This window comes from Brienomyrus brachyistius, chromosome 21 (genome assembly GCF_023856365.1).
Source record: "Brienomyrus brachyistius isolate T26 chromosome 21, BBRACH_0.4, whole genome shotgun sequence".
NCBI lineage: Eukaryota > Metazoa > Chordata > Actinopteri > Osteoglossiformes > Mormyridae > Brienomyrus > Brienomyrus brachyistius.
Genome location: NC_064553.1, coordinates 9,457,049 through 9,470,960, shown reverse-complemented (window position 1 = coordinate 9,470,960; position 13,912 = coordinate 9,457,049). Strand labels below are relative to the sequence as shown.

General features: G+C 44.0%; 2 protein-coding genes across 2 annotated transcripts; one reads left to right on the top strand and one right to left on the bottom strand.

Annotated features, from left to right (window-relative positions):
• Positions 1 to 433: 433 nt before the first annotated feature.
• tm4sf18 (transmembrane 4 L six family member 18) lies at positions 434 to 2,792 on the top strand. Its single transcript, XM_048989741.1, has 4 exons — positions 434 to 669; positions 1,558 to 1,641; positions 2,044 to 2,186; positions 2,279 to 2,792. Exons 1-4 carry the CDS (start codon positions 490 to 492, stop codon positions 2,475 to 2,477), a joined length of 606 nt encoding a protein of 201 aa, XP_048845698.1. The 5' UTR covers positions 434 to 489; the 3' UTR covers positions 2,478 to 2,792.
• Positions 2,793 to 3,656: 864 nt separating this feature from the next.
• ahsg2 (alpha-2-HS-glycoprotein 2) lies at positions 3,657 to 8,184 on the bottom strand. Its single transcript, XM_048989740.1, has 7 exons — positions 7,931 to 8,184; positions 7,156 to 7,266; positions 5,743 to 5,827; positions 5,330 to 5,496; positions 5,006 to 5,113; positions 4,725 to 4,793; positions 3,657 to 4,048 (listed from the first exon to the last, which is right to left on the bottom strand). Exons 1-7 carry the CDS (start codon positions 8,132 to 8,134, stop codon positions 3,812 to 3,814), a joined length of 981 nt encoding a protein of 326 aa, XP_048845697.1. The 5' UTR covers positions 8,135 to 8,184; the 3' UTR covers positions 3,657 to 3,811.
• Between the last annotated feature and the right edge of the window lie 5,728 nt (positions 8,185 to 13,912).

The window sequence follows — 13,912 nt, the reverse complement described above, 5'->3', positions numbered from 1 at the left end:
TGGCTGCTATTGATTAAGGATAGGCCCTCTCACATGTCATCAAGCGCGTCACTCGCTTTAGGACACTGGAATGCATGAAGCACATAAAGAAAATTGTTTTGGAATGACCGATTGTGACCTCAGAACCTGTAAGTGTACAGAGGTGAGAGATTTCGGAATAGGGAGAAAAGGTTGGAGAATGTCTCTCGAATCTCTCGAAATATTTGCGTGTCAGAGAGCTCGGGGAATGTTCTAGAGAAGCGTAGCTCAGCTGCAAAAGCACGGACACCCTCCCCGTGGCCTCCATTTCCCAGGTCTTTCTTTCGTCACGTCCCCAGTTGAAGGGGACAGCCACAACGAAGCCTCACATCCCGTCTTTGGGTCAGGCTGGAAGTTGTTACATCACGGCTTTTTTTCCCTGCACCAGGATGGGGGGGGGGGTTCCCATACAAATGCTGCGCCCACTCACGGCCCCCGAGGCAGACCCACACACAGCCTTGGAGGTTCACGATGAGCTCCCGCACTTTTGCTTGGCGCCTGGGTGTCGTCCTCTTCGTGCTGGCGATCTTCTGCATCCTGGCAAACACTCTGCTGTATTTCCCCAACTGGAAGGCCGACTACGCCACAGATAAGGACCAGCTCAGCAAATATGTGTGGTACTTCGCGGGGATCTCGGGCGGTGGCCTGGTGGTGAGTACGCGCTTCGTTTCGATATGTGCCGGAACTCCGTGGATGGCTCAGGGTTTCCTGACCCAATAAGCCGCAGGATTAGACAAATCTGATCCGAACCCACGGGATGTTACTTTGAGATATTTAAGGGCTCTCATAATGATCCCACTTAAACTACACTAAATACTATATCGAAATAGACACCATAAAACATATTATAATACTCAACTACAGTATTATATTAAGGGGCTTGAGTATGTTTGCAGGATAACTTGAGAATAATTTTTACAAACAAAATGTCACTTGGTAGAACTGCTTACTAAATTGGAGAACAATCATGCAGTCACCTTCGTAAAGGAACAAAGAAAATGACATTCCCATCCCAATCCTTTTGTTGTTTACATTTATGTCGCCCTATTGCTGTCATCCGTAGCTAATTATTTATTTTGTCTGCTTATAAAGCACAAGGGAGATACAGCAGGGTTCTTCCTGACTGAAGCAATTTTAGCAGGGGTGCAGGGGTGCAATTCTGCCCCCTACTGGTCAGATGGAAATGCTGTTGAACATATGAAGTTCATTAAAATTATTACAATTATTTTTTTACAAATGTTTTTATCTGGATGAATGACTGGTGGGGGGCTCTCTCACCTTACATCCTCTGGGAAAAAAAGCCTAGCCTGTGCTTCCTGGGACATGAGGTCACAAAATTTTTAAATTAACAATCCGAGGCTTTTAACAACAATAGAGTAGGCCGCCCTTTGAAATGCATTGTGGGATGCAGGTAGTCTTGCAGTAATTGTACTGAACAAGTGTGACACCGTGGTTTGTTTACCCAGATCGGGGAGACTCGAGATCGAGATACAGACTGCAGCAGTGGTCTGACAGATATCTCCCCTTCTCTGCCTGCAGATATTTCTTCCAGCTGCAGTGTTCATGAGCCTGGACGACTGCAGAGGTCGCGGCAGTCGCCGTAGCTGTGGAACAAGCTGTGCGGTGAGTCTGGGCAGTGAGTTCAGAGGTCACTGCAGTGGGGTTGGGAGCAATAAGCAATGCATAAGAGAGCAATCTGGCTGCTTAGCACCCAGTGGCCACTGGGAGGAGTGGGAAGGAAGATGACAAATAGATTAATCGCATTTTTTCTTAGTTGGGCTATCCGGGCAGTGAGGTTGACTATGAAGAGACTGGGCCATCTATGATTGGAATGACTTTGAATTGGAAAAATTTGACCTTTCAACATTTAAAACGACTCCCCCAACACAATAATGTGTTAGCTGGATTGGCTTGAGTCTAATGTTGACTGAAGTTGATGCTCCATTTAGATATTAGATGAAGCTTTAGCACAAGTTTGGAACTGGCTTGGTTTCTGATTAACTAATGTACTGCCCATGTGTTTAGCTATTCGGTTCTGTGACGGCTGCCTTGATTGGTCTGGTGGGCTCTGGGTACTGCTTCGTCATCTCGGCCATGGCACTGATGGAGGGGCCCCTGTGCTGGACCGGCACGAAATGGACGTACCCGTTTGAGAACCAGGCCGGGCAGTAAGTGGCCGCACGTTGAGGACTGAAAAGCGAATTCTTGTATCGGAGACAGTGCTAAAGGCAGCGTCTGTGATTTCCGTGTCTGCATGCAGGTACCTGATGAACCACACCTTGTGGGAGATGTGCAAGGAGCCGGAAGGTGTGGTGGAGTGGAATGTGTCTCTCTTCTCCATCCTCCTGGCTCTCAGTGGCGTAGAGGCGCTCATCTGTGCTGTACAGGCCATCGCCGGCCTGTTGGGGGGGCTGTGCAGGGGCTGGTGTCATCGGAGCCACTACACACTGAATGCCTGAGGCCCCGCCCACAATCCTACTACTGCTAGAACTGACCCAGAGCTGGAATGGCCTACAGGGGGTGCAATTCCTCTGCTACCCTGAGCAGAAAACAGATCCCTTCACTAAAAGTTCTGAAGGTCATCCCTCCATCCTTTCATGAACCACCTGACAGTATTCTTGTTTTATGCATTTATTATATTTATGTAAAACTAAACTGAAGTTCTGTCATTTTTGAAAAGGAATGTACATGTCACTCTGTATTGTGAATTTTAAAACTGCATTTTATATTTTTATAACGTTTGTGCTTTCTTTAATAAAAAAAAAAACTGAAAATGAACATCCTTATCATGTATGTCACTGTCAATGCATCAGTCAAAATCTGGGTAGAAGAGTTTGAGATTAAGTTAATTCTTAATTAAGGTTGTTTTCCTTGACCAACGTTCAGGTGTCCTTCTAAGGTCGGGCTTTTGACAGAGATTAATAGCATTTGTTATCAGGGATCAGTCATAATCGCTGAACTGTGTTACAGTGTTACAGTGAGTCAGGCGCAGGAGGCAGTGATGGAGAGCAGCCAGGCAGTTAAACGCAACAGCATTGGAGAGATGCGGTAAGAGGAAGCAAACATAATCTGTTATTACGGGGAGCCCCTGGCAGAGTACTGCACTAAGGCCTGAGCTGAGACAGTAAGCAAGTCCTATAAATAATAATGAATAATAATAATAATAATCACCACCGGAAGCTATTGCCAGTAGGTCTAACTGTAAGGTACGATTTTCACAGCTGCATATTGTATTGGACCTCTGTTGGGAGTTTACTGAAGGGTACAACTGCAGGACCCTGAGATTTTACCAGCGCACATTACACATGTCTCCATTACTTCTTCTCCCTTTGCGAGATTACAGACATTATTATAGCAATATAATAAAGTCTAACTGTCTGTAAGCTCTAGATGTACACGATAGAGGTAATTTAGAGATGCCACTTATCTTAACTGCACACCTCTCTCTAACACAAATAATGTAGTATTATGCTATTACTTATGTATTAATCAACCACAAATCCAGTTGCATACTGATCTCGTGTTCGTTCATCATTAAATCGTGATGCACGTTTTATCTGAAGCAGTTACTATATTTGTTACTATATCAGTTAATTGTGTAAACTACTGAAGGAACAAGTAATGAATAACACAAGTGAAACACTGATCTTATGTTTATTAGCATCATTAATGAATCGTGATGCATCTTGTCTCTCAGGTAGCTACTATATTTGTTTACGAATTGTGCTTCAGCGCAATCACCAGGGTCATAGACTATGGAAAGTGGGAGAAAACTGTCCATAGAGGAAGTGTCTCAGAAAAAGCGAACTTTCCCCGGGCAGATCGGCACCGGAGCTCGGGTGGCAGCAGGGAACAGTTCCTTTAAGGCTACGGTCTCACGCCTCACTTTTGGCACCTCAGCTGACTCCCCGGACTCTGACAACAGGCTGGTGTTATGGGGGTCGTGCAGGGCTATCATCTTGTGGTGCTTGAGGTGGGGCTGCTGATGGTGGTGGTGATGGTGGGGTGGAGGGCTGGGCCCATCTCTAATCTGGTACAAACGAGAAACATGCAAGGCCCTATGGTTACACAAGCCAGTGGCCATTTTGCAAGGCATCCTGCATGCAGACACGCATGGCTCTGGCGGTCCGAAAAAGACCGCCTGTCTACATCTCTCGGTTTAAGGTTTGCGGCTATCTAGCAGCCGCCATCTTGGCCTGTTGTGCCCTGGACCCTTTTAATAAATCTGGGGGCCCTAGGTATGTGGTTGGTTGGTCCCACCATAGTTGCTTTTTCCCTCCATAGTTGCTCGGTCCCTCCATAGTTGCTTGGACCCACCTCCTCAATCTGATTGGTTATCTCTCTGGACCATTCATTTTTCATTTGGCCCTCAGAACATTTTTGTGTAAGTAAAACTCCCATAAGATATCAGCATAAATACTCAAGCAGAGTCACCATAAAGGGGGGAAAATTTTTATGTTTCCAAAGGTCACTGGGTGACAGGGTCCCCAACAATTTAAAACATTATCGGATTGGATGCCCAATATGATAATCTATCACTGGGGCCCAAAAACTCCAGCATTCAAGTGTTGCCAATTCAACTAACTTTTCCATTTTTCCTGAGTTGGCACGGGGCCCTGAAGTTAGCTGGGGCCCTTAGCTATAGCCTAGCATTGCCTGTGCGATATTCCGCCCTGATGCACGGGCTCGCTGGGGCCAAGCCTTACCTTGATGTGTTCGCACTGGATGGCGGCAGCTTCATTGGGTAACTGCACAGATGTGCAGAATATTTTGCTCTGTGGAGCATAGCGAGTTTTACATTAAAAACAAGTGAGCAGTACCAAGTTACGTGTCACATTATGTGCCCGAGGCAGGAGCAGTGTCACAACGCAGGTGAGTTACTCCCAGATAAGCTGGAGACCAATCTAATGGCTCCCCCTGTTACCAGAATGACCCCCAGTAGCTCAGACGTCCCCCCATAGCCACATCTCCTCTCTTGTGTACTCACAGCATTCGCGTGATCACCGTGGGCACAGCTGTCGTCATGATCGCTGATGGTGCAGTTGGTCTCAACAATAACAAACTCAGCTGAAATCTTTGCCCCGCCTCCTACAATCTGCAAATATGAAATATGAAACATCACACACAAGAATTCACTTCCGCTGTTTGCGAAATCCCTGCCTTTTCCAAAATCACCCTTCCACAGAAAGGCTGAATGTGAGAACATGTGAGCTTCACATACACAAACACACAGAAGTATGAGGTTACGCTGAAACTTGGAGCCTGGGTCTGATTTCTGTACCTGTGTTTAAGGCGAAAGGGCAGCACTCACCTGTGAGGACAACCTTCCAACTTCCAGCAGGTCAAAGTAGGTCCTTTCAGGAGGCAGTGATGATTTATCGTTGACAGCAGCCACTGAAGCCTTGACAAGCTCCAGACCAGAAGTGTCATTAAGAGGCAAAAGCTCAATGCAACCCACACATGGTAATTCACGGGAATCTGCATGGGACACAAGATGCAGTGATGGCTGGTCAATAGAGGATGCTAGGGCACCGTCAACCCCCCGTTTTAAAGGGGATTTAAAATTTTTCTTTTAAACAACAATTACTTATTTTTAAGTGTGTGTCCCTCCCAGAATATGTTTCACCAGCCGCCACTGGCCAAACGACTTTCATAGCCACTGATTTTGTGGATCATCCAGTTCCACTTACTGTGCTGGACACTGAAAGCATGTAAAATGTTCACCTATCTTGGACTTGCACTTGAAGGCTTGTACTGTTAGCACTCCTTTGTCCCAGTTCAAAACCGTGTCACAGTCTGCTTCGATGTTCTAAATTTACAAAAAAAAATCTAATTCAGTGCTCGTTACCTTACAGTCAATAAGCATCACTGATGAAGATGTCCTGCAGAACAGTAAAGGAACCAAGAATGTTATAGGTGATCCCAGAATACGATAACTGGTTAAAACAGATTGCAGCAGAATCACAGAGAAACATTTAAGTAGCAACATCAGCTTCAAGAATTTTCAGGCAAGGGTGTAAGACAGTTTCATATTCGGGGGGGGGGGGACAAGATCATTTTAAAGGCAAATGTCTGTTTATAGAACAAATGAATTGAGCCAAATTAAATACACATTTATCATCCCTGCTTTCGCAGTATCTATAGAGCTGGTTCAGAGTTGAACGTTTCAGGTCCAGAAAGTAAAAATCCTGAAATGTCCACCTCTGTGCTGGTTACAACCCAGGAATTTCATCTGTCAAAAGCCAAAAAGCTATATAAATAATAATAGTTGATACTTTATTGATCCCTGCAGGGAAATTGTCTCCTGCAACTTGCTTTCTGTACATGAGAGTAAGCTGGCTGTGAAGGGCAGCCACTTGTTTCGGCACCCGGGGGGCTGGGGGTTAAGAGCCTTATGGAAGGACCTACTGATGTGGTGATGTCGGGCTCAAACCAGCAACCTTCTGAGCCCACTGAGCCACACTCGGCCCCCTGCAGTATATCGGTGTACAGATCTGATCAGCCTCAAGTAGTACCTTGTTTGCCCAAATGTCACTGGTGTCTGGTGGGTCAGGGGCTCATGGTGGAGGGGGCACTGTGTAGCCTTTGAGCTGGCTTGTTTGACAAATTTGTTTGAGGAGCAAATTATTTCAGTTAGAGTCAAAGTACAATTGGACATAGAGGGATGATTGTCTTCTTAATGCACCGTGACCCTGGACTGGTGAAGCAGGATGCATGGATGGATGAACTGGCAGTTGTAAGCTATGCTGTTATCCCTGCGATCATCCCTCACGTAACACAGGGGACACATGACATGCCAGTGAAATAAAACCCGACAGCAAAACTGCCTATTAAAAGAGAACTAGGAAATCCAACAACAGTATATCCTCATAAATTTTATTGATATATGCTAAGGATTAGCCTCAACCTAGCATGCAACATACAGCTGCTTGATTCAGCCTACTAATTGCCAGCCTTACGAACCTATCCTGGCTTTTTTTCAGGGAAATGGAAGCGCCTGCCTGTCTATTTCCAGTGTAAATCCTTGATTCCTGACATTATTTATGCTGCTATGCTCACACAGGCGTAATTCACGTCATCTCTAGCGGAGAAGCGGTGAGAGAAATGGGGGGGGGGGAGAGAAGGGTCCCGTATTACCGTTTCATGTTCTGGCCTGACGGTACAGTTGGCCACGGGCGTTGGGTCCAGGACGTGGCACTTGGTATCAAGCAGATCCAGCTCCATCAGATAGGTTTTCTGGCCATCAGGCTAAAGAGGAGACACAAGTGTGTCACCGGTCAGGAAAATGCAGCAGAATTATCATATGCAAAGACACTGATAAATGTCATTCCTCATGGTGGAATGTAGTCTTGTAGCCTGCGTTTAAATACTGAGAGTTTCAACATGTGCTCCCAGTTCCACAGTATGCTGTAGTCAAAGAATCGGTGGCCTTTTTCCACATTTATACAGGTCGACCATTAAATATGTGCAAGAGTCAAACCTGTGATTTAAGGGTCCCTGAAATATCATCGAGATTTCATTGATACTTTCACATCGTGCAGCTGAATTTTAATCCCACGTATCACGCTTGTTCTACAGTGTAATTTCTTTGAGAAACAGCAGGGGGCGGAATGCTTAAGGAGCTGATGTCGTTCTCATAATGCTGCTGCTAATCAGTCAGATCGCAGCCAGTGCAAATAAATCCGTAACAATGATTGTTTTGGTCAAAAGTCATTAATTTAAGGCATATTACAAGTACAGGGATAAAAATGCATTGACTGGCATCTATATAAAATTTGACTAATATTAAATGATATTTTATTCAGTGGCAACATCTTCGGACATTTTTTAATCAATCAGTATGACCAGTGGCAGGATATTTTACCATTTGGCACCGCATCAGACTACAATACGATGAATATCTCAGACCCACCTTATCTATGATTTTGAATTCGTCAATCTGGTTGAGGGCGTACTTGTAGCCCTGGGTGTGGTGGGCGTTGATGTAGTCCTGGGCTAAGATGGCTGCCTCCTCTGCCTCCGGGGAGTCACAGGGTGGGTAGTGGACGTTGGGGTGGTCCGGCACCTTCGCGCTGGCCAGGAGCCCTGAAATCGCTATGGCAACCAACAGTCTCATGGCAGAGGCTTTCCAGAGGAACAGCAAAGCACAGTTAGACGAACGTCCTCAGCCTTATTTATAGCGTGGACTTACATCACCATCACGCAACCCAGATAGAGTGGCCTTGACTCCTGACTTGTGTTAGGCGGTTTGTTTACTGGATCTGCACCGACATGCACTGAAATTTTGAGAGCTGTTAGTAACATTAGCGGCGGCCAGAAGGTGGCGCCGGTGGTGGTGTTAGGCAGGGGTGACCAGTCCGTAATTTAAATGGACACAAAGCTTTGATTTAAACTATAATGGCTACATACATGTAAAAGATATATTCCTTCAACTACCTGAAATCATCGGCATAAAAAGAAATAATAATCATTAAAAGAGACGTCTGTATACTATTTTGCTCAATATCTTGTCAGAACAATTGTGACAGGCTCTAATGACATTAAAATCCATCCATCCATTTTCCGAATCTCTTATCCTACTGGGTCGCGGGGGGTCCGGAGCTTATCCCGGAAGCAATGAGCACGAGGCAGGGAACAACCCAGGATGGGGGGCCAGCCCATCGCAGGGCACACACACACCATTCACTCACACATTCACTCCTACGGGCAATTTAGCAACTCCAATTAGCCTCAGCATGTTTTTGGACTGTGGGGGGAGACCGGAGTACCCGGAGGAAACCCCACGACGACATGGGGAGAACATGCAAACTCCACACACATGTAACCCAGGCGGAGACTCGAACCCGAGTCCCAGAAGCGTGAGGCAACAGTGCTAACCACTGCACCACCATGCCACCCCCAAGCTATTAATTCTTGAAGAAAATTAAATGCTTCCCATTAGATTGATTTGAAAGATTTGAGGCAATGCAACTGCCATACCATTGTACTGTGATAAGTTTATTTGCAGATACTGGCAAATATCTTACAAATTAAGCCCTGGTATTAAATTAAGCCCACCTTTAATATCCATCCATCCATCCATCCACCCACACACCCATCCATCCATCTGGTCTTCCAATACAGTCCTGTGCGGAGACCTGTTGACTATCCCAAACAGAATAAGGCACAAGGTAGGGGGATTGCCTTGGATGAGATCTCAGTACTGAGTACCATAGGTACTAAGTACCATACTTCAGTTGTCTTGATTTTAATTCTTATTTTAGCAATGTTAGCTAATATTTAATACAAATTTCCAGCATTTAAAATGTATTTATGCCTTGCCACTTCTCATGTTAAGATTTCACAGCACAAGCTGTTTGTGCTGAAGTATCAAGCTCATTCTTTCTTGACTTCAGAGTCTTTACTGACACTCCCCTGGATCGCTTCCACACTGTACTCATTTGGCCTCATCTGGATCTCATTCAGCCTCCACATGAGCAAAGAGACATGCCTGCTCTTCACAACAACCTGCACTGTAGTGGCTCAAGGTCAGTTCCCTTCATCTTTCTAAAAACTAGACTGTTACTCATACCATCCCATCATGTATATCTATGACTTAGAGCCAAACATCCCTAAACTAAGCCTTACATTTTCTGTTCCCTTACTCTTTTTTTTGGCTTCTACTTTGCTGGATGCCCCTGGAGCACCTTAAGATAATATTTGGTATTTCATTTCCAAGAGTACTTCGCAAACAAAAACCTCCTTTCCCCTCTTTACATGCTCCAAGCAGACATAAGCGTCACCTATCTTCAAAACCCAGGGCAGATATGAGAAGAACCTGTCTAGGTGACTGATTACCATCTGAAACCTGATCTGTCCAGCGCACAGACACCCCATATCCTTGTCTGACACTCACCAAAGAACTCTTTGACACTCTAGACAACCACGTGATTGTGCTGTCAATAGGAATCAACAAGAATTTTGGCTTTGCACTCAAAGATAATATCAATGTTTCCCAATACATTATCTGTGACTGCTGGTTCTTTCTCCAAAGCCTTCCAAGAATCATTCCTCATCCTGAAGTTTTGTTTACCAAGCTGTTGGGTCAGGGTAGGACTACCGTTTCAAGTTCGGCATGGCTGCATTGCCTACTTGTGGTATCATGCCTATCCAAGTCACAAGGTATGGTCCAGAGCAAAATCAATATGGGTGCATCTGATATTAATGTGTGGGCTCGATCCCTGCAACATGCAACATATAGCGAGCGTCAACATAACATTCTATTAACAATTGTCAGAAATGATCTGTCTGTGTCTCTTCTACCTTGACCACTCTGTGTATGCATGATGCAAATATGATAAGAGCAGAGGCGGAAAGTTCAGGTTCAGAAAGTACAAATCTTGGCAAGATTTTGTTTCCATCAATGAGCTGAATACTCTGTGACTGTGACTCTTTATACTCAACTGGTTGGCTGAAACAAAATCTTGGTTTAGATTTGAACTTCCTGAACCTGAACTTTCCCACTCTGGATAGTAGAACATTTACTTGATTAGCTGGCGCCTTCATCTTTCTTGGGCATGTAGTTTGACACATTTACAAACCTGAGCCATTTATAGAATATTTTTGGAATAGCTCTACTCTGGACACTTATACCAGAGACCCACCTGGGACTTGCCACTCACCACCAAGCTACGCTTCCACACCCCTAACCCTGCCTCCATCTCATCTTCCCAACACTGCATCTCCTCTCTACACGAAAAGACACGAAACTTATACCTTTGACCTGGTCTTTATCCAAAAAATAACGGAATCTTCCGAAATGAATTCTGCTATTTTTAACCATCTGATTGAAACTGAGTGCATTGTTCTTTACTGAGCTGAGGCTGTACGGAAACAGCTGTTGCAGTAGGTTACGTGATAAAAATTATATCCCATAATTTAACGTATAAAGTCTGGCTGCCTGAGCAGACTATGTCACTGATGCTTTTTCGTTTTAACTGCACAGGGTTTTGTCTGACGGATGGGGCATTTTGGGTAATGGAAACATTTTTGACCCTTTACAAACCACACAAGTCTTTGCCCTTTAAATATTTACCCAGTTGCTTTCTTTATGGACAGGGTAACTAAGGGATATTTTGCACATTATGCTCTCAACCTTTAAAACACCTTGAATTTGTTCATTTGCCGATTTAGTTAAAGCACCCTACTGGTCTTTAAATGACAAAAAAACATATATTGTCCACTGACCATAAGCCGGCATTATAAAAGAGGGAATATCTCAGTTTTGCTATTTTGCAGACACCACAACAGGCAATGCGAAGTTAATCGCAACAAATTATTGTGGTCTGAGATTCACTTCAGCTGATTTTGTGTTTACTTTAGCTTTTAGAGTTTAGCGAAGTTAAACAGAGTTTCACTCCTCTGGAGTTCATTGCAATATTTGTGTGCTGTTTAATATATATGTGGTCTTCAACAATGCATAAAGCTATTATTACTGTCTTTAAACTCTATTTGCATTGCCAATTTGACATCCTAAACTTTGAACTTAAACAACAAAGGTACCTCCGAAACACGTTTTTTGACAAACAGTTGGCAGATAAAGATCTGATTTGTTGGTTTATTGACAAGGTTTGTTGAACATTGACAGGTCTATCTCTAAGCCTCAAACTTCCATAGGCGCCCATCCAGAGCTTTTGAAACCAGATCGGTTACAGGTTAGAGGAAGGAACTAAAGTGGCAGCAACTGACTTAATAACACACAGAGTGTAAATATTGGATGTGATACTCAGTTCAGTGTGCATCCGTACAGTGCCACCGTATCAAAAGAGTATTTCACAGGTAGTTAATAATGACAGGCAAAATGGAGATACTGCTCATTAAATTCAATGCAATTCAATTTTGTGCAGCACATTTTTCACAATTTTTAAGCGTGTTCCATTATTCCTGCCCAAAGCCCCAAGTGAGCAATCCAGAGGTGACAGTGGCAAGGAAAAACTCCCTAGAAGGAAGAAAACTTGGGAGGAACCAGACTCAGAGGGGGAGTCCATCCTCCTGGGGGCAGCAGAGGAAGCCCTAACCCTAACCAGACCCAAAGGGAGAGCCCATCCTCCAGGGGGCAGCAGAGGGAGCCCTAACCCTAACCAGACCCAAAGGGGGAGCCCATCCTCCAGGGGGCAGCAGAGGAAGCCCTAACCCTAACCAGACTCAAAGGGAGAGCCCATCCTCCAGGGGACAGCAGAGGAAGTCTGAACAAGAACCTACATTGTGACTCATAATCATATATTCATATAACTGTTTGTCACCTAAAATAAAATAATAATAATAACATCAAACAAAGAACTACGTTTTCAAGTAACTAAACAAGTCCAGTTGCCCTGAGTAATCTTTCTTGGGATAACCATGACCTGGATGACTGAGGATCTTCACAGACATTTAGCATCAAACAAGAGTGATGCAACGGTCCACCGGAAATCTCCCAGCCAGCAAGCGACGATTAACACCACGCAAGCCATCGGTAACTGTGGCTTCCCCTCAGCCCCAAAAGGCCACAGATAACTGCCCCAACTTGGGGGAGGACGATCTTCCCCAATGCAGAGTTCCCAAGTGGAGTTGCTTCAGTTCATCAACCATAGGTGATTCTAGACCCTTTATAGGGGGGCTTCAGTTACAATATTTTTGGTCTGTGAAAATTGAAGCAATAAAATTCATATTGTAAGGGCAAATCCTATATATCAGTTAAGCAGATAAGAAAGTTGTTATATCAATCTTTGACTAATACAGGCAGTTGATACTCAGTGATGAAAACGCACACATTTCCAATTTATTACATTTTCTTGGAAGGCTGCCATATTAATGTCGGTCCCAAAACGACCCCCTACATTGATTATATATGCGAAAACCCATTCATCTATTTTTATATATTCATTCATTATAAATTCATTCAGATCGTTGTGTCAATTTATCCTGAGAAGTTTGAGTCAAATTAGTGCATGGGAAATAGAGACAGACGAACAACAGGTACTGCGAAATATTAACTAACTGGATCTTTAACCTTTATTTAAACACGAAATTCCAGTACACACACTGTAGTACCTTGTCAGATATTGCAGCAGTTCTCATTGTCCAGTAGAGGGCGCCATAATTCTTTTTTTTTTCAAATGTTTCAAAATCTTTTTCCAAACTTTGGAAAGAATGTTCATAGTGAAGTTGTTTGTGCGTCCCTTTCTTTTTAATATGTTTTCCTGCAGGGTTGTGGTGCACCAGTGCCAGGGCACTAGTCACAACGAATTGCAATTTAGGACCGTGAGCGGAAAGCACAGAAACATAGTAGGAAAATGTGGACACCACACAAACAGAGCCGAGGGAGCGGAATTCGCAGTCCTGGAGATGTGACATCCATAAGCAAGTTTGAGATTAAGGGAATGGTGGAATTATAGTCTATGTTCTAAGTAATATTTGAAATTAAATATATATGATCCGGTGGTGATAGTTTTAAAACAACTGTCAGGTGTTACCGCTAAGTAATTATAAATCAGTGTTCGTTTTAAATCAAGAAATCGTCATTATACTCTTTGATTAACCGGAGTCACGCCAGTTTTCGCAAAATGCGGGCGCATTAATGCGCAGTATTTATTTCGCAAATTACACCTCGATCAGACTCTTTATTTCAGGTAGTTAAAACTTTAAGACCTGCAATAAATTCTCCCTATTATTAAAACAGTGTGTGCTGCCGGTCAAAGAGAACCCGAAAACAGCAGGAAATTGTTGTTACCGTAATAAAAGGGCTTATTTTTCAATCAGCAACATTTTAGGCATTAAAGACTGTCATATAATCATTTGCAATCATTGGGAAATGATGGATGCTCCGCCAAGTGCCTGCTTTGTAGAAACTGGTGAGGAGGCGTAATGGGAGTGT